We start from the raw sequence: 25,983 nt of genomic DNA on the forward strand, positions 1-25,983 counted from the left end.
AAAAAAGGGTGAGAATCCGAAATTGCTCAGGTGGTCCATTAGCCTGCAAGGGCTAGACTTCACCATAGAGCACAGACCAGGGAAGAGTCACGATAATGCAGATGGCCTTTCCAGAAGGTATGTTGACCATCTGGATGAGGGTGTCTATCCCGTGGGAGATTAGACACCCTCCACCTCAGTCTGGGAGGGGCGACTGTGATGCTGGAAATGCATCAGAGGGACAGGGCCTCTGAATCCTTGTCCTTTACTGCTTTTTATCGTGTGTTCTGTTGTGTTTTCTGCCCAGGAGTCCAGGTGGGACCCCTGGCAGTGCAGCTCTCTTTTGGTTTGGTGAACAGACCCATGGGATACCCTTATGGCACCCATGGGTAGGGGTACAACCCTGTGCCCCTAGTGTATGTTTTTGGGCACCTGTGGGTGGCCCACAGAGCAGGGTATGGGCTGGTGGCAGCTCCATGCTGAATTTGACAGGTGCTCTGGGTGTCCTCCATTTTGGGATACCCAGGCCCTGCCATTGGGATCAGTTGATTCCTGATAGGAAACAAGATGGCCCCTGTGGCCTCTTGCTTTCTATTGCCTGTTACCTTGTGTTCCCAAAGTCCTGGGAAGCCCTGACTCTGTCCCTTCCCCCTGACTGGCTGTTGGGTGGAAGTTCCATATATGGTGTTGTTGTGAAGGCCCAGCTAGACTGACTGGAGCCTTCCCAGTGACTGTATGTTGTGGGTACCTCCTGTGGGTGGGACCTGGGTGAATGGAGAGTGTGACCAATATACACTCCTTGTTGTGGTTGTCTGGTTTCTGGCATGAGAGACAAAGACTGAGACAGCCCTGCCCGAAACTGGCCTGAATGCAGTGTGTAGTGTTGAATGGCTGGGTACTTGTCCCAATCCACATTCCTTGTTGTGAGTGTCTGAAAGGGAGGAGTGTGGCCTGAATGCACTGTGTGCCTGATTGGCTGACTGACTGCATGAATGCCCTTCTGTATGATTGGCTGCTGAGTGTGTGCCAGCAGTGTGGATGAGAGACAGAATAGTATATCTGGGGACCTCTCACCACTGGTAATTGTTCAGAAGCGTTCTGGAGCTGAGTCTCCACTCTAAGAGTAACTGGAACTGCTGATCCTCGACGCCCAGCTGGAAGAAGAAGACTTGCTGCTGCATTTGCTTCGACCGATCCGAAGGCTGCCGAAATCGTCGAAGACTGACCCGAGAGAGGACCTGGTAAGGCGCCCTCTTCCCGTGCTCCGAGGGACCATCGAGCACCGCTCCATCTTCGCCGAAGCGCCCTGGAAGACAGACCCTCGAAAGGCTGCCGACCCGAGACGGGACCGCCGAGGAGATCGAAGTGAAGCACCCGGACATCGCCGCCGTCGACCAGGGTTCGCAGGTCTGTGTAACCGCTGGAGGCCCATCGAAGTTGTGTTGCCCAGCCGTGGGAACCACTTGACGCCGTGCCGCCGACGACTGGAGCCGTCCGCTCCTTGCCTAAGAACATTTGAATCGAAGGACTCCCTCGTCCGCACCGTCGACCGCTTTATCCTGCCGGAGAAAGTCGAGGACGACCAACGCGCCGAGGAGAAACCTGCCGGTGGGTTTCCCGCCACCCGAAGACCACAAAGACTCGAATGACTCGACGCCCTTGCTGGGCCCCCGTCTCCACACTCTTTGCGGTCCAGAACTATTGTCACCGAGGAGCCCCGCACGCCTCTTCCTTGCAGGACGCCGACGCTCCGACGCCGACGAGCACCGCTCGGACGAAGCTGCCGCCTCATCGACGCCGTTCACCCGTGTTCTCCGTCGGACGTTCGACGACCTGTGTCTCCCACTTTAAAGGGCAGGCACTCAGGAAGGGCCGTCGATTCCCCGACGCCGAACGCCGAGTTCCTCGACGGACGTTCGACGCCCCGTGTCTCCCGCTTGAAAGGGAAGGCATTCAAGAAGGGCCGTCGATTCCCCGCCGCCGAACGCCGAGTTCCTCGACGCTTCTCGACGCCTCTCGACGATCCGTGACTCCCGCTTGAAAGGGGGTCGCTCAAGAAGGATCTGTCGACGCCTCTTCGAAGAACTCGACTCCACCAGGTACATTGGGGGGGTAAAAACATTATAGGAGGGAATAAGACTTGCAGAACAATATATGGACTGGGCTTGTGCTATATCTTTATTTTACAGGTTGCCCAATTGGGGGATCTCCACACAGGACTGTGTCTAGTGGTAGGGGCCAGTATGCTGCCTATTGCTCAACCATCTTATTTTCTCTCCTCTCTCTATTGCTGGTTTCACTCTATTGATCTGTGTGACATTGTTACAGTATTGTTGATGCACTTTAATGAGATCTAATACAAAGGGTGGTACCACTTTAGAATTGTATATATTTGCCATTGTTGATTTTCCTAAGTACAAAGTGAGTTATTATGATAAGTGTACATAACCTTGAATATTGATTATATAAAGACTGTGTTCTAACCAATACAGTGTGTGGACATTCCTTTGTGGGGGCTTGGGGACTACACTGTACTTAAGAACCAGCCTGCATCACCTCCTGAGAAGCTAGGCCTTGATTGCTCGACCATAGCTACCGAATAGAGAATCTAGGCTGGGGTCCTCTGTGCCTCCCCTCTACCATATAGAGAGCAGAAGTACAGACCACCCCCTACCAGTCCTCTACACTTAGGAGTAGGGATACAGCAGTACAGGGTGGGTACAAAAACCCATTTCACAGTCCCAATGCCTGACTTCCGGGTTCAGTCAGAACATGCATGACGTAGGCTGGCTTATACAGCCTTAAGTGTTATGGTTGTGTTAATTGGTGGGCAGTCTCTTCGTGACCAACTGTCTACAGCACGGGTAGTTGAGGCCCACCAGAAGGAAACGTCATGTGCACAAACAAGATGGCTCTACCAAGGATAGTGTGCGCATGCGTGTGTGTGCAAAGCTACTGAAAGCTTTCTGTGGCCCTATTCTAAGTTGTTTTGACTGCTGCCTGAGAGCACTTGCAATGCACCGTATCTACTATAACTGCATTTGTTTTTGATCATTGTGTGCAGCTGTCACACAGACATCTTTCGTTAGAGCTCCCCCATGGGCCTCCATTCCAAAAGCACTGCACTGCCGACCAGGCTAAGGTGTCCTCCAGAGTTCTTAAGCAGAACGTGTGCTTCTTCCCAACTATCACGCCGCGTGCATCTCCTCCACATACATTGAAAAAAGGAGCATTGGGTAAATGAGAGACATGTAAAGGCGAACTAAGGGAGAAGGATCCCAGACAAATTAACTTAGTATTTAAAAAGCTAATATCATTTTACCCCAGATTTGAGCCAGGTGCAAAGGAGTCGGTCATATCTGTATTAGACCAATAGTCCAAGATCCTTCATTGTGTCAACATAATTAATCAAATGAGTTGTATGCCAAAACATAGAAAGGTACATGAAAAAAATAGAATGTCCTGCTTTGCTGTTGTTCTCCATCATCTCTGTCCACCATTGACTCTTGCATAAGCCCCTTTTTCCCACTCATCCACCTGCCCATCTCACCCTCCACTGTTCTGTTCCACAGATGCGGATCGTGTGCAAGGATGTCCCTGCCGAGACACTCTACGACGTGCTGCACGACACGAACTACCGGAAGAAGTGGGACGCCAACATGATCGAGACATATGACATCGGGAGGCTAACAGTCAACGCCGACGTGGGTTATTACTCGTGTAAGGATGCGTTCTTCCCAAATGTGACACCCAGGTAGCAGGCGGACAGGACCTGCAAGGGATTCTGGGATGTTGTAAGCTAGTGATGTGAGGGCTTCCTCTTTAAAAGCAGCAGACAACTCCAAAAGCAGTGCTCCAAATGTCTGGATGTCTGGAGTTCATTGTACTCATCTGTTAACTCTTCTGCCTCTTTCATTGTAGAAATAGTTCATAAACAAGGGTGGGCACTATTATTTCTCTATCAGCACGGGTCCTGACACTATTTTGTTGGTTCATGTAACCTCCCCGGTCATTTGGTGATCAGAGAGTTGACCTCATAAGGTCTAAAAGCAATTCACTATGGGAGCTGCGGGGGGGGGGGGGAAATAAGTCTGGTGCTCTCCCCTTTGCAATGAGAGCTGCAGCTCATTGATACGCGACTGGCAGTTCTTGGGAAAAATCCAAGCATTGAATGGGCAAGACATCGGGGAGATCCCCAGTCACACTCTAGAGTAGGTTTTAAAGCACTTTGGTGGTGTTGTCCATTTAGTGCCTCTCACCACTGGCTGTGTCATGCCTGATTATTCATTAAATTAGTCATTAATGTCGTTCTGACATTAAAATCCCCACATGGCCAAAAGGCTGGTTCCCTCCATATGTTGAGCCATTTACAGATAGTTTGCATTCCCCTAAACGCTGCCACATAATCAGGTGTGGGCCAGGCCTTGCTTAGGATTCCACTAGTGAAACCCATTGAAGAAAAAAGTCAAGTCAGATGCTCAGGAAATCCACGAATATGTTTTTCACAAAATAATTACACAGGGGTGTGTGTGGGTGTGAGGGTGTGGGGGGTGTCAGTGTTGGTATCCCGGAAAGCCAGTCTAAATGTCCTTATTCTGTGGATTGGCCAGCCCAACACTAGACTGAAGACATTGTAAGAAGATGCACATTGAAAAAGAATAATCCAAATGACTCCTCTCCAGTTTATGAGCCAAATGGTAGGGTGCCTTTTTGATGGAGCAGTTAGAGGAATCATAGAGTGACTAACTGTCCAATGCCAGGAAAGTCTTGTGGCCATTGTGCACATAGAGTGTGATAAAAAGTGGATTCCCTTCATCCTGCCTTGATGATTCCAAGTCATATTGCTGCCGGTGAATGTAGCCAGAACTTCCGGCAGCCAGTGGCCGCTTTTGTTTCATTTTCAGGGGGCAGCGTCCTGTGCATCCCGCATCCCTCCCTTCCCATCATTGATTCCTTTTGCCCCTAGCACTCATTCATGCAGGCAAGTAAGGGAATGCCTCCACTAGCGCTATTACCAGCAGCATTCAGTGGGTGGAATAGTGACTGCATGGCCTTGATAATACTCCACTGCTGGAGCCCTTCACTCCACTAATTCCAACTCTCTGACAGTCAAACGCTTCTCCAAGCAGAAAGTGGGGGGGAAGGTCCCTATCCTCGGCTTGGAGCTCCGATTGAAACAGCCTCCCTGCCCCTCTCAGATTTGAGCCAAACCTCCTTAAGTTCCGGAAACTGCTCAAAACTCTTTTCTTCTCTACCTCTTCAACCTCTCTCCCTTCCCTGCTAATCAGCCCACTTCCGCTGTGACCAGTGGCCTGATCCTCATGAATCTCACAGGACCCCAGGCCTTTCTTCCCAGTCAATAGCAGCACCCCTTCCCCCCACTGCACTGCCTTGCGGCCCCTGCTTGGTGGCTCCACATCCCACCTTTGAGAGTCACCTATACCAGCACTTAGCCTGAGGGTCTCCTCTTTGGCTCCCCTCAGCACTTCCCTCCTGGGAACTCCCCAGCACGTGTCCACTCCTCTCTTCCCACTTCCATCCCCCTCCCCTCAATGCACTTGCACGGCCGAATGCCTCAAGGCCTAGTAGGACCACGACTGTTTGTTACTGTTTTTGCCATTGTTATTATTTCCCCTGTTCCCTTCCCATTTAGTCTTGTGGTGCTTTGAAACACAATTATGTTGTATAAAGCGCCTTATGCACAAATACATATATATTATGTATATATATATTTATTTATTTTAAACGCTGACCATAGAAGACTGCAATAGGCACCATTTTGCAATGATTCTATCGAACAATCGTTGCTTCCGCCCGCCATCTGAATATGTTTCTTCCTTACAGGGAAGTGTCCCAGCCCGCTGAAGAACAGGGATTTCGTGACTCTACGGTCTTGGCTGCCACTTGGAACTGATTACATGATCATCAATTATTCAGTCAAGCACCCGGTGAGCTTACATGGATGTCTGCGTTTACGCCTATGTGTCCCTGGCTCTTTCTCTTTCTAGCTGAACGAGCAGGCTGCCAGATCCTGTCTGCAGCCTTACACTGCAGGCGCACACATGCAGCAGAGGCCGCGTTAACTTAATAATGTGTTTATTTAATTATTCGGTCCCAAGAATATCACTCCTTTCACTTCTGACCACTTGCCTTCTATCTATTCTTTCCCAGGAAGGTCCAATGTGTCCACTTCCCCTACAATCTGACAGGGAGAAGTGTCTAGTGTTCACCTTCTGACTCTTCCATCCAACCATGTTTCAGATGCACCATTACTGACTGTGGACCCAGTCAATAACACTAGTTACGGGCCCCCATTTACCCAATGGCTCCGAGCAAGGTGAGGGCACATACGGAGAGTAAAGGACAATGACTTTCATTAGCACATAGAAGTCATTATTGTTTTCCTCTTACCAATGAGAACACTTGAATCACAGTCAATAGCAACTGGTATTGACTGAATTCCAGCACGATATCAATTGACTGCAATTCAAACATTCTGACTTAGGAAGCAGTTCACGACACAACATAGGGAATTTCTCAAACACAGAAAATGAATCAGCACACAGAAAATGAATCAGCACAACTACAAAATATAAACCTTACCAATTACAAGCACAACCCTGTTCCACTCAGGCGGAACGCAACAAACTCCGGACAACAATGCCATATAAATTATGCAACCGAGCCCATGTGCTCGATAATCATGAATATATGTCCATCATTGCTTTAGCTCTCCAACCAACAAAACAAGATGCTACGTCGCTTTCGCTGCCCATTCAATGTCACGTGCAAAATCCAATTTAACAATCCTAAAACATAGATTAAATGTTTCCGTCCTACTGAGAAACACTTCATTTCACACGTCACACAGATGGCCTTAAGAACACCTACTCTCGAATACAGTTCAAGGGATTCGATTTGAAAAATCCAAAAGATTTTTTCTAAGTGCCCTCCCGCTCTCTCTTGTGTAGTGCAGGCTATTCCATCCCTATCCCAGGTGCCCCTCAACCCCAGGTTGGTTTAGTAGGGGTCGGCAACCCCTACTGTCTAAAATTCTGCCTGCCTGGCTGTGATGGCCTACGGGCAAACACCCTTTCTAACTATGTCCCTAACAATGTAGGTGATCCCTAACCTAGGTTGCCCAATGCAATTCAGTATAAGAAAAGGTGCCATCCAGGTACTGAGGCCCCTCTTGGTCCTATTCTTTTACACCCGTATACTATTTGCCCTGATTTTATATCCTCTCATCCGCTTCCTTCTACTCTCCTCCCCTTTTTCCTTCCACTCTCCTTCCTTCTTCCCTCTCTATCACTTCTCCCACTTCTACCACTGACGGTCTCTCCCTCTGTACCCTTATCAGCTCTCTACCACTACTCTCTGCTTTCCTCACAACTGCTCTCCCCTACACACTAATACTCCTCGTCCCCTCTCTATACTAATAATACTACTACTCTTTCCTCTCAACACTATTTATTAATACCCTCCCCTCTTTATACCACTTCTACTCTCCCATCGCTACACTATTACTCCACCCTCCCGCACCCCTACTACTCTCCCTTCTCCACACTCCTAATACTCTCTCCCCACACGTTCTCCCACATTCACCACCCTCTTCACTCTCTCCCAGTCACCATGTCATTCATTACCTACTCTTGTCTTCCTCTCACTTCTTGCATGGTACTCACACCCAAGTACCGCTTTCCTTCACCAACCAATACCTTTCCTCTATGTTCCTCTGCACTGTCCTTTCTCCCTCTGCCTGGTCTGCTGGTCCTCCTTATTCTCACTTGACCTCACCCGAGCAACCTGCAACTTCCTGTTTCCTGTGCCCCTTTTTATCCTTCTTCTTCCCTCTTCAGCTATCCCTTCCCAAGTGGAGGTGTTATTTATGAGCAAACACATAAAAGAGGTCTTATTCCCAGCTCCTTTCTTGTATGTTGGTCTGCCTGCCTGTGATCATTGTGGACTACCATTATCTCAGTCAAAGCAGGAGCCTTTGGTATGTCGCCTCAACATGGGGGCCTTCCACGGTCCTGCTGCAGGTATGCCTGGCATCCATGTTGGCATGGCGTAAAGCACAGGGGTTGCCAGATTGTTGTAACCAACTCTCAGCCTGTTCACTGAATTTGATTTTAAATCCCTTTGCACTGTTCCATGTCACCTAAAGTATTTGGCTCACCAGTCTACTACGCGGTTTGCTCCACTGTACGGCAGGTCCGCGCTGTCTCTCTCCTGGGCATGCTGCTTTTTTGTTTTCCACCTCCAGGTATGCTGGATGTTCAAGTCCTACGGGACAGGAAATAGACAAGCCAGCATTGTGCAGTTTAGGGATGAAGCATGAAAAGGTGGTACTAATGTCATGTAAACAGGACTGGTATAAGGGACAGGGACGAGGTCCCTACTACCTTCCACACCCCACCTCTGGGTTAGAACTGGCCCTGGTGAAAACCCTGCTATGCTTTCAAGACCCTCCTGAGCTGCGTCTCCATCCCCTCTTGACAGATTCAGATCCCTCAACCTGTTACAACACCTAATGCATGTTCATTTTAAAAATGGGATCAACCAAGTTTAACATGAAAATGCTTAGCAAAAAAAACACACAGTTGTTATTTAGATACTCCAAAATAAGACATCTGATTCACTACCATGTTTTGTCTATTTCCTTAACTCACTTTCACACTACACTTGTACTTACATAGCACAACTGCAGAACCGATTTTGTTATCAGCACCGTTTGCTACTAGATCTCCACGCATTGAGGGTGGGGGGAGGGTAATTATAACTGTTGATATTGACCCTTCTCCAAGTTATAACTCTTGGCTTCATATCGGAGGGCCACACTGAGTGCCATAATGCCCCCGCCTTCGGTCTAAATGGCTTCAAGGTGAGTCATGGCAAGTGGTGCCCCTCCATCTGGATCCTCGAGCTGTCAGTCATCTGTTGTGAGGGTAAAGGTGATGGAGACAACAAGCGGTGCAGGGAAAGCTGTAGGACGTCGCTCCCGGCAGGCCTCACCCCATTGCCTCAGGTCTTACTGCTGCAGCCTACTGACCTCAATACACATGTATACCAGACGAGGCATAACATGATGCCAGTTATACAAACACAGTCACACTTTGACTGAATTGAGTTTTGTTAGCATATTTTGGAAACAGGACCTATAATGTTAAACATGTTTTGAGGATATTGTCTGGTTTCGCTTTTTCTAGTCAAGGCAGCACAAACGCCCCTCGGCCCCAGCCAATCACATTAGAGAAATTGAGAGCATTCTCGCCGATGCAGGAAGTGAGCAGCACGTGGTTGACTCTTGACTGCAGAGGGATCCTCCCCTTGCTAAGTGTGAAAACCACAACTGAAAGATAGTTGCTGTGAAGATCATTCGGCAAACGTCTCGTAACTCCAATGACACCTATTCTACGCCCCTTTCTCCCCACTTCAGAGAGACATAGAAGTGGGGGTAGAAAATAGGCAGGGCAAAAGACAGTATTTAAATGGCTGCCAGCTGCCAATGTGAACCTTGACGTTATATCTGTGACCCTAGAACAGCACTGGGGAAAAGAAATCCCCACGAGTCCTCTTGCCCTACACTGCTCCATCCCCACCCCAGAAAGTAGGGGTAGTCACCCCCAACAGTCCTAATCTTATGCCCCCTATGCGAGAGCGAATCAGTTGATGGCCTGTTCTCTCAGATAAATATTGCCTTACCAACTCTCAACATGCCAAGAGGTATGTGATTTGATTTGTACAGCGCTCAGAGAAGAATCTAATTACTTCTTGGTGCTAGCAGCAGCAGTATCAAGAGCTTAATAAACCAGCCCACCAAGATATAAATCATTTTAGAAAAGTGTTGCCTAAATATAATATTTTTATAGATATAGTCCTTCAACACTGAATGGTTGATTACAGTCGTTGGATTAAAACACATGTGAACCAAAACAAGTGTCCCTTGTGTTTTGAAATTGTGTTATTGAGAATTAAAACACAGTGAAAGAAACTGCAATACATTATAAGGTCATCTGATTGTAGTCATTATTTTACACAGCGTGCAGCATTATGCACACCTCACCCCTTTCTTATCACCCACCATTCACACCTCGAAAACGACATTACATCTAAGGAACCACTCTCTACTGTTGCTTTACCACCCCTGCTGTAGTGTTCTGCTAACACATCGCAGGACTTCAGCGAAAGACCTCAAGGGTGCTGCCCTGGCCTTGAAATAGCACATGAAAAAATGGGATCTGAGTGCTGTGCCGGAAGCGGGTGCCTCTTATTAAAGGTGTCGGAGTTGGCGTAGTGATGCAACAGGGCGAAATATGGTCATTTTGCTATTGGGCATAAGGTTCGTTGGATGCTGTAAGAAGGACAGAAGGAGGCAGGATTCAGGGCCTTGTGAAAATGAGTTTTTCAGAGAAGACTATATAGCTCGAGGAGTTAAGGGGTGCAGAGTAAGGGCACGTGTTGAGGTAAGGTATGCTCCTGGCAGTAGTTCATAGCCAATAAACCAGGATCCGGCTTTTAATGTACCAATGAGCAATGGGTGTGTGGAACATGGTCCTTTTTCATGTAGTCGATACTAAAGGTTTTACTTCTTAGATTGTCGGACATAATTGTAATCATTTTATTGACTTTGGCGATGAAAAGCCATGTTACACATACGAAAATTCGAACTTGTAATATGAAGATCACACAAATGTCTGCAGTGAGCTTGCAACCCACTGAGTTATGTTACCATCATTGTCCTACATGTCGGGGGACATCCTTAAATATGCCTAGGAATGAAAACACCACAACAATCACTAAAACATATTTAGACAGGTTTATTTTCACCAAGTTTGTCAACTTGTCAAATAGTTAATCACAGTAAATGAATGGAACTCACTTTTTTAGCGCCCACGCATGTGGTTGTTTCCCTTCCTTGTATTTGAAACTGCAGTGTAGTAAATGACACACTTTCAGTTTTAGATCACATCCATTGCTGAATCCAGTTTTATATCACATCCATTACATTGCTGAATCCAGTTTTATATCACATCCATTGCATTGCTGAATCCAGTTTTAGATTGCCCTGTCATTGTTTTGCTGACACACAACCACTATGTTATTGTGCTGTCTCTGAGTAAACGATACTTGCTTTGTCTGACAAGTTTCTATGAATATTTTTGATATATATTAAGTTTAGTTACCATGTGGTTTAACATTATAAGTATGGCTTCATTTAACTCAGGATAGCTTTTTAAAGACAGCGATGCAGCATTAAAATGTTGGTACCCAACTGAAGATGGGGTGGGATGACAAATAGTTCACTGCCCAAATTCCAAAAAGTGGAGCTAAGAAATATGGGTTCAAACTCCAGCGTGTCCACTCAACCAATGTTTGCCATCCAAGGCAAATCATTTTACATCACTCTGTCCTATTTTCTTTAGCTGCCAGCATTGAGGTCACCTAGAAGTGATTTTTATTTCTTAAATGTGTACTGTAGAAAAGGCCTAATTTGTGCATAGTTTATTAGACTATGCTGTTGCTCTGCCACACCTTATCTTCTGCAGGGTCGGACTGGAACAAGAAATAGGCCCGGACACCTCAAACCCTCATCCGGGAATTGCGTCAATTGACGACTTTACAGAAAATGCTACTTATGGCAGGCACTCATGCATGCTTTGCACACGCTCAACCATGCTACATGCACACTCCCCCATGAGCATACCAATTCTGGGCATCTGAACCAACCGAACACCATTGGCTGGGCTCTGCACTCCTTCATCCATAGGCACAAAATGTGGGCATTTCTGAAGGGACTGGGTCAGGTCAGCCGTAGCTATCCCCCTTTCTTGCCCAAAACTCTTACCATCCTATCTCCGCCAACCCCTAATGAATTACTTCTACAGGGGCTATTACTGCGGGGCAACCGATAGAGGAAGGACAGGACCCAAGTAGCTTGTCTACCAGACATGTCTGGATGCTCATTGTGCAAAATCAAGGAAGAGACAGCAATTACTACATCTGATCCATCCCCCGACAGAGAGGTGTGAGTAGGCAGAGATGGAAGTGTGATATAAATCATTAATACGCCGTAACAGTTCTTTTAATTTTTACAGAGTGTACCTTTAGTTCAAAGGCTCAAGAAATGCGTCCTTGACTCTTTCTTTCTCCTGAGCCAAATATAGAATCTGCTCAGGCCGGGCATTCAAGCACTGCGAGTTTCCCAGGCTTGAACTCGGCAGACACACACACTCAGGGCATCCGTGGCTCTGTAGGTTGTTAAGGTGCTCAAGTGGTAAATGCATTTCTTTTATCAGTGGCACTGGTAGATCGTTTCATATGCATGAACATTTCCAACTCAAAGAGCTGTACTAGTTAGTGAGCAACACAAAGCACCCATTTAAAGATATGTTATTTCCATGATGTCTACTGTCTTAATATGCAAAACAATAAAGTTGCTAATCAAATTGTTTCAACATCAAGAATAACAAGGAGCTGGAAGTTTGGGACAAATAATGTGCACATCTATCTTTGTTATTACGCAGCTTCATTCATTACATGGCTTCAATCACTGAAAGCACAGTGGAGATAACTAGATTTTTCAGGTTGGCATTATCTTGCATTCTGGGACTCATAGTTCATCGTTCAGGATGTGAAAAATAGAGCCACAATAATATTATTGTGGCTTAACATTGCTATAAGTATTTACATGTTGGCACGTGGCTTTATCACGCTATTTGTGTTTTTTCCAACTTATAAGTGCCCTCTAAGACATTATTACTGACCTAACAAGTGTTAAAAAACACATCAGTTAAAAACTGAGGCTGGCATCATTATCATATAGTCTGCTAAACTCTAAGGAGACCTATTTGAACTCCTAAATTGAAACAGCTACAGCTGCTAGCCTATGCTATGCACGCTCAAAAAATGGCGAGAAGGATTGTGTACATTCAGTTTCTCCGTTATTTGAGTGGCAATGGGAAGCCTAATGTAGCGAACTGGCCCCAGAAAGAGTTTGCGTTCAGAAACAGGATTAATTACTACAAGTAGCACTGTAAAAACAAGAGCAAAGTGCCTCAAATTTAGCTAAACTGTAATGGTTAAAGCAGCAGATCAAAAAATTGGAACTCATCATTGCCAAGCACCTCATTGGTGGTGAGTCAAGCAGACTGAATACATCACATGTTTTGTAGCAGAGAGCCACATATGTTGTTGTGATTGTAGGTGATGCTTTTAATGAAGAAAATGGTCCCCTGCTGCCATAATGTGAAGAAAACCAAGCACCTCAGAATTAGTAGGCAAGGTACATATAGAAATGTGTTTAGTGCAATATCACATGTCTTTTAAACAGGTACCTGTATTTTATAGGGTTTGTTTGGTTAGGGCTCCATTAATTTGGAAACATTGATAGGATCTAATGAAGGTGTTGCATGTTGAAGGGAGAAAGACTAGGGGCCTCATTACGATCCATGGCTGCCTCCAAACCAGGCTCCATTACCGGGTTCCTGCAATGGGGACTTACCGGGTCATTCTGAAATAGGAGGACCCGGTAAATCCTCCTTGCAGGAACCATTCCCCATTCCCATTTGAGACCCTATAAGGCTCAATGGGAATGGGGAGGGAGGTAACAACAGGCACATTACAAGTGTCCCGTTGTTACCTCCCTTTTCCGCTCGCGGGCCCCGGAAAAGACGTCTGGTTTTACCAGACGTCTGATCCGTGTCCGGCAAAGGGAAACTCGTAATAGGCGCTCCCGTAATGAACGGGGCCAGTCCCGTACCGGCCCCCTTTATTACGGGAGCGCCAGGGTCGTAATGAGATCCTAGGAATGCTATCCCATCAAAGCTTCTGCAGCGCAAGGAGAGGACAATAAGTACAATAAGTACACGCGTTAAGCACGTGCAAGGAGACAGAATCAGGTCAGCCTTGGCTCAGGGTGAAAATTTCAAAGAAACACAATTCGAATGCCTGTTCTACGGACGGGGCCCCGCAGTGGACAGTGGACACTGCATATTGCTCTCGCTGCAGTCTGCAACCCCGAACGCAGTGGAAGGAAGAGCCGACTGCTACCCATTAGCCTAGAAACCTGCGTGTCTCAACAGATCAGTTCTCATTGTGCATTCCCTTGTCTTCTAAAGATGTTTTGCACCGCCGTCACAAACTGAAGTCTCCTAACTACCAGAATGTTTTATATTTGCATTTAGATTTTCTGTCTAGATGCTTCATGTGCTTCAAAATAACTGGCTGTGTAACAGCTACACATGGTCCAAATTAAATACAAACTAAAATGAAAAAGATATTGGAGCCTCCAATTTCTTTTCATTTTAGATTTCGTTTAATTCCAAGCAGCCGCAGTTGTAGGTACATGTTTCCTACATGGTGGCAAAGCATGCATGTACATATTGATTTGCCGCGTATTGATTCACAATCCCTCCCTCCTTCCTTCGTTCCATGCTTCCTTTCTACCTCCCTCGCTCCCTCCCTTCCTCCCTCCGTTCCTTACTTCCTGGCGTCCTTGCTTGTTCCATGCCACCACTCTCCCCATTCTATCTCACTCCTAAAGGCCACCCCACTCAACCCCCAACCCCTCCCGCCCTCTCCTTTGGTCAATCCTTCTCTCATCCCTCTTCTTATGCTAGAAATAGGGTGTGAAAGGAAAGAAGGTTCCAAAGAACACAGGATGGCAGAGGGGTTAGTTACCATAGAATATGATATGACCTACAGAAACACAGGTGCGTTTCGGTATAAATTGCAGGTGCAGAACCACCACCAGTGCCACCACACATGCTACTATTTTCCAACTCCTTGGGCGGAACATCAGGAACATAATATATTCCGTACACAAATTCCTGATGACCATTATAGATGAATATGTGAATCATAATTATATGGGTTGATTGACTATGCAAGGTTCTATTAATTTGCTGTAGATCCCTTCTAGAGCACTCATGCTCTCTGATGATGACATATGATTGACTCCCCAATGATTATTAGCCCAACAGTCTGCTGACGCCATCGAGGGAAAATGCCCGGACTCTTTGAAAAAGTAAAATACAGGCATCAGCGGTGGCAGCGGCCCTTTCTATTTGCATTGAGGCCGGGGAAGTGCGCCCTGAGAGATGACCTATCCTGGCACCCGTCTTTTTATTTTACTTACTTGCTTAGTGTGATGATGAATGACACTGAGCACACCGGGCCAGCAGCACTGTCTGCAGCAGGTAACAGCTCCCAGTCCCAGTGGGCACTCACGAATATTAGGCCTCCGGGCCGCCTCGTTGCACGGCGTGGCACCTCGCATGGTATTCCTTTGGCCCGGCCAGCCAGAGAGCCTTCTTCTTTCTAGGTCCCTCTCATCCAGTGAGTGACACAATCTGCTCTTGTCCTAAATCACCACTCCTTGTCTCCTACTGTAACGCTCACCTGATTCCCGCAGAGGCGCCGGTCTTGACTGGGTGAATGCCGTATCTTCAAAGGTGATGTGTAACACACGGTTGGCTCTTTGGGCTGGACCTCTGTGCACTGTATGTCTGACTTGAAGAGTAAGATGTCTGCAGATAGAAAATATGGGATTAATGAACTGGGGTTATTGGGTGCCTCTCTCCTCTTCCCTTTCTCTTCTCCTGTAGAACCCCAAAGGTTAACGCCCTCACCTTAGGTAAGTGAACGCCGAGCTCTCCATCTGCCTCGGGGCAGGGTGCCGTAACCAGTTTCTTCACTGGATAAGGGTGCAGGCCTCTTGACCTCAGAGGACTGCTGTCCGTCGTTAACTGCACGAACGGTAAGTTCTGGGCACTTCAAATGTCTTTAAAGTCTTTTGTAATGATATCTCTTGTTTTGCAGGGTTCCGGTGATGGCGGATGGCGGGCTGATGAGAGTTGAGGATCGAACCCGCGTGAGGAATAGAAGCGCCTGGAAGCACGTAAGTAAGCGCTTGTAGCCTGCTTCACGATGCGCACTTACTGTCCCTTTTATCTTGCAGGTAAAAGTTCGGAGCTTTAGAGAAGCTGAAGGGTGCTGGAATACCCACTGGATTCGGCGTGGGAAGGAGTAATGGCACGTGAGTAATAAAGTTGCCCAATGTCTTTAAACGCACCTTCTTTTGTCTTTCAGATGCGGGATGCAGCGCCGAAGGCCTCCGGAGCGTGCAAAGAGCTGGTAAGCTTTTGTCTTTCAGATGCCAGAATGCAGTGCGAAGACCTCCGGAGCATGCGAAGAGTAGGTAAGCCTTTGTCTTTCAGATGCCGGAATGCAGCGCGAGGCGTTGGTGACAGCCGATGGACCAGGTAAGAGATGCGCTGCCACTGAAGACCGTAGTGCTAACCTGTTCTTTCTTTGTCTTTACAGGTGCTGCTGAAGACTGGATTCCAGGATGGTAAGCCTTTGTTCCCTTAGGCCCAGGATCAGAAGCAGAAGACACGATGAGCGTTCTGCTGCAGAGAATGCAGAATAACGCAAAGCAAGATTCATCCATCAGGTGTGGTTTAAATAGCCTCCTGTAGTGCTTAGGTGTCTCCTTCCACAGCCACGCCTAGGTAAGAAAAGATTTCCTGCTTTCCAGAAGAGTTCCAGTGTTCTGAACCTAGGGAGTGGCTCCTGCCCCACCCAACAGGAAAAGTAGTCCCAAACAGAAGAGGATCAGGGGTTCAACTGGCAGGTAAGTAAGCAGCATTGTCTGCTGCAGGTAAGTCCACCCAAGCATTATGAGCCCGGCGCTTCCAGCACTGGGACTGGGCATCTTTATGAGCCTGGTGCCACTGGCGCCAGGACAGGGTCCAAAAGGTCCCAATTGGGACTGGCTGGCACTCGGAACCGGGGTTATGGGTCTGCTTCCAAGGGAGTCGGGCAAGTCCTGATCTTTTGGAAGCAGAGATCATGACACCTACTGCCTCGTGCTGGGTGGGTTGTGTGAATCCAAGTGGCCGAATCCCAAGCCCCAGGCTCATCCCACACCATGTGCATGACCGGACGTTTGGTGCTGCATCACTGCCGGCTAGGCGCATGACTGGCTGCCGCAGCAGCCTGCTTTAAAGTAGCAGCCTAGAAACAACAGGCAAGAGGCAGGCCCTGGGCCCCTGCTCCAGCCCCAAAGGTCAGCATCAGGAGAACCCTCTCACCCCAAAGCAGCAAACTTACTTGATGAGCACGAACTGAGAGAGCGAGAGGCACAAGCTCAGCATCTCTCAGCTCAGCTCAGCACCGGCCCACCCCCTGCCCAGAACAATTTGTTGCAAATGCACTTGTTACTATTATAATGATGTGAAAACCAATAGGAGCCGCTGCCTCGGCCTCCTGATTGGCGCCACGTTGGCGCAGCAGAAGGCTGGGGCACTGCCAGTACCAGCACGACCTAGCTATGATGCATTCATCAAAGCAAAGGTAAAACTTAGGTGTTAACTTTCTTTGATGAATCCATCCGCTCTGAGACCTGGCTGCTGGAGGGCCGCAGCCTGCAGGCAGGCAAACAGCATGCATAACGTGTGTTACTGAAAGTAACACGAGTTACAATATTGTACACCTGAAAACCGGCCCCAGGTGGCTTATGAAACTGGCCCCAGGGCCTCCAGAGCCTCCAATTGCTTCGGCCATGGGCCAAACGGCCGATTCCCCAATCCGACCCTGATCGTCTGTCTATATCGCTTCTCCCTTTTGAGTCTCGTCTTCTTTATCATTTTCTTTCGATTGTCTTTACGTGTATCCATCGTCTTACTCCTCCCTATCTTTCATCACAGGTCTCATTCCACTCTCCTTACCGGCCATTCCATTCCCAGAATCAGTTTCTTCTTTCTGTTCCTAAACCTCCATGTGCATCTCCTCGTTTCTGGTCTTTTGCTCTTCTTGCGCCCAAACAGTGGAACTCCCTCCCTCTTCCTATTGGTTCTTCTCCCTCTCTTCCTTCTTTTCACTCTAATCTAAAAGCATATCTGTTATCTCTTCTCTCCAATAACTGAATGTTGGTCTTTCTCCTCCCTCTTCTGATTTTATCTGGATTGTATTTTGCTCTTTGTATCGTTGTTTATTTTTATTGTAATAGCGCCTTTGGCGAAAAGCGCTTTGTAAATTTAATAAAATGCAAATAAAATACAAATTTGTAAGACAGCAGAAAGGGAAATAACAAAAAACATTTTAATTGGTGTAAAACCACAAAAGTAGACCAAAGACTAATTGTAATCATGTATGTATGGCAAGATTGAGAATGTAGAGTGAAGTAACATTTTATGTGTAAAAAATATTTTTCGTAAACTATAACACAATAAATAAAAAAATATATAGTATTCACCGTTTATAAAGTGCATAGATCAGGCTGAATTGTACCTTCGCTCGCTCATGGAACACAGTAACCAGGGCTTGTTCTCCACAACGATCAGTGAATGAAATGATTCTTCAATGCATGGTGGGTGGGAGGGGCTGGAAGGGTCCCATTCCGAATCCTGTGTAGGAGCATGAAAGGATGCGATGAAAGTTAGGGGTGTTATCATCGCATTCATAGTTCAAACCGTTTAAACATTATTTTACCCCATGGGTCACTCGTAGAGGGAGCGAACCCTTCCAATATTCACTTTCAATCACCTTTCCCTACTGGAACCTCACTGGGGCCAGGGTTGATTGCCGCTGGCCACCATTGCTTGAAACAGGGAAAAGGCACGGCTAAAAATAGAAAACAATCCTTTTTCTGTTTCTCGCACGGAGGAAAACAAATTATTTATCTAGAGCCAGGAATCCCTCTCCTGTTACAAAATCTAGCACAAGGGGACGATTCCGCTGGAAATAGAAAATGCGTTAGCCAATGGAAGAGGGCCAGAAAACGTATTTATTTCGTTTTCTAGCTTGATCGGATGCACGAGTTTCAAATAGAATAAAAGCAACGTCCTGAAGGGGATGTCAGTGTGCCCGCCCATGCAGGACCCCTGGATGGCTTTGAACCCTTTCTGCCATGCACTGCTGAAAAGCTTTGCTGGTTCCAGGAACCACTAATCAACTGTAATTGGAGGGGTTTGACTTTCCTCCAAAATGGTTCAAGGCTGGACAATTATGATAGAGATACATGCTGCAAATGTAGAGTTACATAATGGAAGATATTCCATTTAATTTCATACGGCTTTTATTCGACAATTTTATCATTTGCCAAGAAAAGTAGCACATAATATACATCATATTAAACTACACGAATGGCATCATGCTATGCAGAGAATAAATACAAATCAAACAGCTCAAAAAACAGCTAAAACCTTTTGTCTTAGAACATAATGCATATTTGTCCCCAGCCTTTAGTAAAAATGTGCAAATAGTGCAAAAAAAGTGCATCCTAAGTATATTAGCAGCATCATGAGGGTGCAAAGACCACAATAAAGTGCATATAAAATTGAATCAGTAGGAATCTAAGAACGAATGTAACGGTCACGCCAATAATGAGGGTGATGAGATAATTTTATAATTTACAATAGCAGCATTCTAGATCTCAAATCCTCCAGTGTTTAGTGCTCTTATTCTTATGCATCATGCTTGATAGATAGAACTTGCGACAAAGAACACTACATTTATACCCATAGTACACCTAAAAAGCAGAAGGGCATCACTTGTTCGACGTTTACTGTGTGAATTACATATTGTCTTTAAGTACCTGCACCTGGCCACACGTTAACCCTGACAGAAGAACACGAAGTGACTCATAGATTCCTTAGCTGAACCACATACCAAACATAAGTGCAGGTTCCCATTTTTTAGTGTGATAGGCCAGATTCAACTGGGAAAATCTGTACCTCAGATATAAGGTGCGAGTGAGGGGGGGTTTAACCAGGTCTAAATATATTTGAAACCGCTGGACTGATTTGCCAAACGGGTATATAACTCCTGTAGACAGCCCATTGCCAGCATTAAACAATTCAGCCTCCTCTATCACCCGTGAGGTTACCTTGACTTTATCCACATCTCCCAAAGTTATTCCTTCAGGGCTATGCCACAGGTCTTGCAAGTTAATTACCAACAAAGATTTTTTGACATGCGTCAATAATCTGCCACCCTCAAAGTTCAATATATGTGTTAGTGGCTTGCGGTATATTGTGAGTGGCAGAGTTGGCCATAATCTAAGCCAATAGGATACCGTTCTAAGGATGACATCACTCTGAATTTGCCTTAAGCCCAACTAAAGATAGACTGGACTGGACTACCCAGGCATGTTGATGGTAAGCCAAGTAGCCTTTTCAAAAAAGCTCTTTCCGCCAGCCCCAGTTTGTAACTTGTCCAGGTACCCCAAATCTCCGCCCTCTCACCCTCTGCTTGGCTCGCACTCCGTGGAGAAACAGCTACAAACCAGTTAGCCATAATAGAGGCCAAGCGTACCTTTTTCACTTCTTCTATTCAATCTTCCTCTAATACCCCTAAAGTTCTTTTTTAAATAGTTCAATCCCTATCCACTCTCCCTAGCACCAATTGCATCATTCCCTTTTTTTTCTGTCTGTCTTTGTCATCTTTCTTTCAGGACAACATTTCTCTCATTTGACAGAAGATCATCACTTCTCAGGGCTCTGCTCCCAGGCTTGCTTCTGGCAGCCCCGCGTACCCTCCCATGGCTCTGTGGTCCCAATTCCCTGATTTGTCTGAGGCTGACATCTAGGCCACTTAGCGCCTCAAATCTGCTTCCCCGTCTGACCCTATTCCACTTAGGATCTTTAAAGAGATCATCCCTCATATTGTTTCTCTGGCGTCATTAGCAGTTAACCTTTCTTTGGCTAATGGTTTGATTCCTTCTTCTCTTCCATGCACTGGTGATCCCCTGTTTGAAAGAACCTCACCTTGATCCTTCTCTTCTGGTGAATTTCCATCCTATTTCTCTTCTAGGTTTTTCTATGAAACCTTTAGAATCTCTCGTCACACTCCTCCTCTCCTCTTTTATTGAGAAGGCTGGCTGCCTTGACCCATTTCAGTCTGGCTTTAGGCCCAGTCAGGGCACCAAGTCAGTTCTGGTGTTAGTGGTTGATGAACTGGCGCACATTGTAGACCAGGGGTGGGGGCGGGGGGGTGCTCTCCTCCTCCTGGATCTCGCTGCCGCATTCGACACTATAGACCACGCCATCATGATCCAGAGGCTCTCTCATCTGGGTATTTCTGGCAAAGTTCTGGAATGGTTTACTTCTTTTTTCACTGATCGATCCCAATCTCTCCTTCTGTCCCCTTTCACGTTATCTGCACTTTCTCTCCTTTGAGGGGTCCCTAGAGCTCTGTACTCTCTCCCCTTCTCTTTAATATCTATATTCATCCTCTTATTTCTCTTATGCACTCCTTTGGTTTTCTCTGCTATTCTTATGCTGATGACACCCAAATTCTGATGTGGCTAGACCTTGCTCGTCCTGATACAGCCACTGAGTGCCGCTCTTGTCTCTCAGCCACTCATGCCTGGATGGCCCTAAATTGGCTCCTCCTCAATGGGTACAAAACAGAGGTTCTTTTAGTCGGCTCTCATCACAACGCCTCTCTGTGGTCCAGTGCATTCTGACCTCCCAAGCTTGGGCCCCTCGCTTGCCCTTCGCTTGCTGTAAAAAACCTAGGTGTGAAGTTATCTTCTTCGCTTTCTCTTCTCCCTCAGGTGAGTGCTGTTTGCCAAAGTGCAAATTTCAAGCTTTGTGTCCTGCGTAAGGTCCTTCCTTTTCTACCTGCCTCCCTACGTCCGATTGTCATCTCCTCTCTTATCGCTGGTTCTTTTGATTATTGTAACTCTCTTTATTTGACACAACCTAATTATTTGTTCCACTGCCTTCAGATCCTTCAGAACTCTGCAGCCCGCCTGGCTTTGGGGGCTCCTCAGCTCTTTTCGGCCACTGCTGCTCTCAATGCTCTTCACTGGCTTCCGATTACCAGTAGGGTTAATTTTAAACCCCTGTGCATTGTTCATAATGCTTTTTATAATGGAATTCCAGCCTATCTGCAGGCTAAATTTGCTCAGTATGTTCCCTCACGCTGCCTGCAATCTGCTTCTACACTCTGCAGTTTTTGTTCCTTGTGTTCGGCGCTCATGTGTCGGTGGCAGTTCCTTTTCCGTCTGTGCAACTCGGTTGTGGAATTCTCTTCCTCTTCCTTTATGCTTAATACAAGAGGATCTCACTTTCAGACTCAGGATAAAAACTCTCTTTTTTCTCTTCTGAATCTGCTTTGTTCCTGTTGTAGCTGTTTTCACTTTCTCTGCCTTGCGCCCTGTTGACCTTGCTGGTATATGTTGCGTTTTACACATTTCCTTAACATAACATAAAGGCATATAGGGCAGCAGATTTGCCCTGGGTACACACACTGTCAAGGCCGGAGAAGTGGCACCTTGCCCATTAGCACAAAAACTCCTTATTACTCCCCCATATTTTTCCAGCGTTAGACTGGTTTTGAGCAGTTGCAATGTCCAACTGCCGGTGCCATGTGTTAATATCCCCGCAAAAATATCGTCATACAAGAATGGCGCCAAATTTTATGCCGATATTGACCGTATAAACCTGTGGGAGACACCCCCGCAAACCCCATATTATTTTCAAGGGAGCAGGGAACACCCCAGCAACCCCTGCTCCCATTTATCCCAAAAATGATCCCCACTAATAATATTGCCTATCGCCATTCCCGATGACTATTACATGGCCACGGTAGTGGCCATGTAGTTATGGTTAAGTTGCTGTTTCCATAGGAAGAGCACTTTTTGGGCGGCTTATAACTTCGCTCTCCCTGGACGGATCCTCACCAAACTTTGCAAAAAAAGTAGTTGGCTCACTCTGAATTTCTTTGCAAAGTTTGGTGAGGATTCGTACGGGGGGGCAAAGTTATAGGGGGGGTCCCAAAACTTTTTTTTTTCCATAGACATAATGGGAAAAAACTTTGCTCACGCCTACAGCCCAAACCGCTGGACAGATTTACACCAAATTAGCGGCAGGAGCGGCGGCTTGGCCCCGAAAGCGTGCTTTGCTTTATTTGGTGTAAATCCGTCCAGAAGTTTTTTAAAAAAATGACAAAAATGTAAGTGAAAAAAATTTGTGATATCTGTGTTCGCTTCGCGGACACACTTCCCTGTTCGCTCCGCGGACAGGACGGTGATTGGGCCAGCAGCTTGCGTGATGTCCGCGGACATCTGACGTGCTCTCTCATTGGATGCGTGGAAGCGTGCAGTGCGTCTGGCTTCAGAGACGCCCGCCATCTTTGTTCCTCGCATGAGAGGCTTTGTCAGGTCAGCAGGAGCGTGCCTGACTCCTGTTCCTCCCACCCCCCACTCATGCCCCGTGTCTCTTTCTCCCTTACGCCCACCTCCCGCTCATGCCCCGCTCGTGCCCCGCTCGTCTCAGACAACCGCCCACCCCCCGCTCTTACCCCGTGTGTCTCTCCCCACCCGCCGCCCGCTCATGTCCGTGTGTCTCTCCCCACCCGCCGCCCGCTCATGTCCGTATGTCTCTCCCCACCCGCCGCCCACCCCCGCTCATGTCCGTATGTCTCTCACCACCTGCCGCGCACCCCCGCTCATGTCCGTGTGTCTCTCCCCACCCCCGCTCATGGCCCGTGTGTTTCACCACTTCCCGCCCACCCCCCGCTCATGCCCCGTGTGTCTCTCCCCCTACCGCCCACCCCCCGCGTGTCTCTCCCCCTCCCGCCCCCCCCGCTCATGCCCCGTGTGTCTCTCCGTCTCCCACCCACCCCCGCTCATGCCCCGTGTGTCTCTCCCCCTCCGGCCCACCCCCGCTCATGCCCCGTGTGTCTCTCCCCCTCCCGCCCACCCCCCCGCTCATGCCCTGTGTGTCTCTCCTCCTCCCGCCCACTCCCCGCTCATGCCCCGTGTGTCTCTCCCCCTCCCGCCCACCCCCCGCTCATGCCCTGCATGTCTCTCCCCCTCCCGCCCACCCCCCGCTCATGCCCCGCGTGTCTCTCCCCTTCCCCCACCCCTGCTCATGCCTCGTGTGTCTGTCTCCCTACGCCCCACCCCCGCTCTTGCCCCGTGTGTCTGTCTCCCTCCCCCCCACCCCCGCTCTTGCCCCGTGTGTCTGTCCCCCTCCCCCCCACCCCCGCTCTTTCCCCGTGTGTCTTTCCCCCTCCCGCTCATGCCCCGTGTGTCTTTCCCACTCCCGCTCATGCCCCGCGTGTCTTTCCCCCTCCCGCTCTTGCCCCGTGTCTCTTTCCCCCTCCCACCCACCCCCGCTCTTGCCCCGTGTCTCTTTCCCCCTCCCGCCCACCGCCGCTCTTGCCCCGTGTCTCTTTCCCCCTCCCGCCCACCCCCGCTCTTGCCCCGTGTCTCTTTCACCCTCCTGCCCACCCCCGCTCTTGCCCCGTGTCTCTTTCCCCCTCCCGCCCACCCCCGCTCTTGCCCCCTTCCGCCCACCCCCGCTCTTGCCCCGTGTCTCTTCCCCCTCCTGCCCACCCCCGCTCTTGCCCTGTGTCTCTTCCCCCTCCCGCCCACCCCCGCTCTTGCCCCGTGTCTCTTCCCCCTCCCGCCGACCCCCGCTCTTGCCCCGTGTCTCTTTCCCCCTCCCGCCCACCCCCGCTCTTGCCCTGTGTCTCTTTAACCCTCCCGCCCACCCCCACTCTTGCCCCGTGTCTCTTTCCCCCTCCCGCCCACCCCCACTCTAGCCCTGTGTCTCTTTCCCCCTCCCGCCCACCCCCGCTCTTGCCCCGTGTCTCTTTCCCCCTCCCGCCTACCCCCGCTCGTGCCCCGTGTCTCTTTCCCCCTCCCACCCACCCCCGCTCTTGCCCCATGTCTCTTCCCCCCTCCCGCCCACCCCTGCTCTTGCCCCGTGTCTCTTCCCCCTCCCGCCCACCCCCGCTCTTGCCCCGTGTCTCTTTCCCCCTCCCGCCCACCCCCACTCTTGCCCCGTGTCTCTTTCCCCCTCCCGCCCACCCCCGCTCTTGCCCCGTGTCTCTTTCCCCCTCCCGCCCACCCCCGCTCTTGCCCCGTGTCTCTTTCACCCTCCCGCCCACCCCCGCTCTTGCCCCTTGTGTCTTTCAACCTCCCGCCCACCCCCGTTCTTGCCCCTTGTGTCTTTCACCCTCCCGCCCACCCCGCTCTTGCCCCTTGTGTCTTTCACCCTCCCGCCCACCCCCGCTCTTGCACCTTGTGTCTTTCACCCTCCCGCCCACCCCCGCTCTTGCCCCTTGTGTCTTTCACCCTCCCGCTCACCCCCGCTCATGCCCCGTGTGTCTCTTTCCCTCCCGCCCACCCCCCGCTCATGCCCCGTGTCTCTCTCCCTCCCGCCCACCCCCCGCTCATGCCCCGTGTGTCTCTCTCCCTCCCGCCCAACCCCCGCTCATGCCCTGTGTGTCTCTCTCCCTCCCGCCCATCCCCCGCTCATGCCCCGTGTGTTTCTCTCCCTCCCGCCCACCCCCCGCTCATGCCCCTTGTGTCTCTCTCCCTCCAGCCCACCCCCCGCACATGCCCCGTGTGTCTCTCTCCCTCCACCCACCCCCGCTCATGCCACGTGTCTGTCTCCTGTTCTCTCCACACCCCGCTCATGCCCATGTCTGTGTCCTGTTCCCCCCGCTCATGACCCGTGTCTATCTCCTGTTGCCCCCCACCCCTCCCGCTCATGCCCTGTGTCTGTCTCCTGTTCCCCCCACACGCTCATGCCCAGTGTCTCTCTCTTGTTGCCCCCACACGCTCATGCCCCGTGTCTCTCTCTTGTTGCCCCCCACCCCCCGCTCATGCCCGTGTTTGTCTCCTGTTCTCCCCAACCCCTGCTCATGCCCCGTGTCTGTCTCCTGTTGCCCCCCACCGCCCGCTCATGCCCCGTGTCTGTTTTCCCCACCCCCCGCTCATGCCCGTGTGTTGTTCCCCCCACCCCCCGCTCATGCCCCGTGTCTATCTCCTGTTGCCCCCCACCCATCCCACTCATGCCCCATGTCTGTGTCCTGTTCCCCCCACCCCCGCTCATGCCCCGTGTCTATATCCTGTTGCCCCCCACCCCTCCAATCATGCCCGTGTCTGTCTCCTGTTCCCCCACACGCTCATGCCCCGTGTCTCTCTCTTGTTGCCCCCCACCCCCGCTCATGCCCCGTGTTTGTCTCCTGTTCTCCCCA

The 25,983-nt window shown here is 49.1% G+C and overlaps 1 protein-coding gene across 1 annotated transcript in view; it reads left to right on the plus strand.

Moving 5' to 3' along the window:
• The window catches only part of LOC138582653 (START domain-containing protein 10-like), a 394,666-nt gene that overhangs the window by 255,129 nt on the left and 113,554 nt on the right, over positions 1–25,983 (plus strand). The window contains exons 2-3 of the mRNA XM_069654119.1: positions 3,552–3,699; positions 5,824–5,927. Coding sequence (XP_069510220.1) covers positions 3,552–3,699; positions 5,824–5,927 — 252 coding nt within the window. The remainder of the gene's footprint in view (positions 1–3,551; positions 3,700–5,823; positions 5,928–25,983) is intronic.

This window comes from Ambystoma mexicanum, chromosome 3q (genome assembly GCF_040938575.1).
Source record: "Ambystoma mexicanum isolate Mex_15411 chromosome 3q, UKY_AmexF1_1, whole genome shotgun sequence".
In the NCBI taxonomy this organism is placed as follows: Eukaryota; Metazoa; Chordata; class Amphibia; order Caudata; family Ambystomatidae; genus Ambystoma; species Ambystoma mexicanum.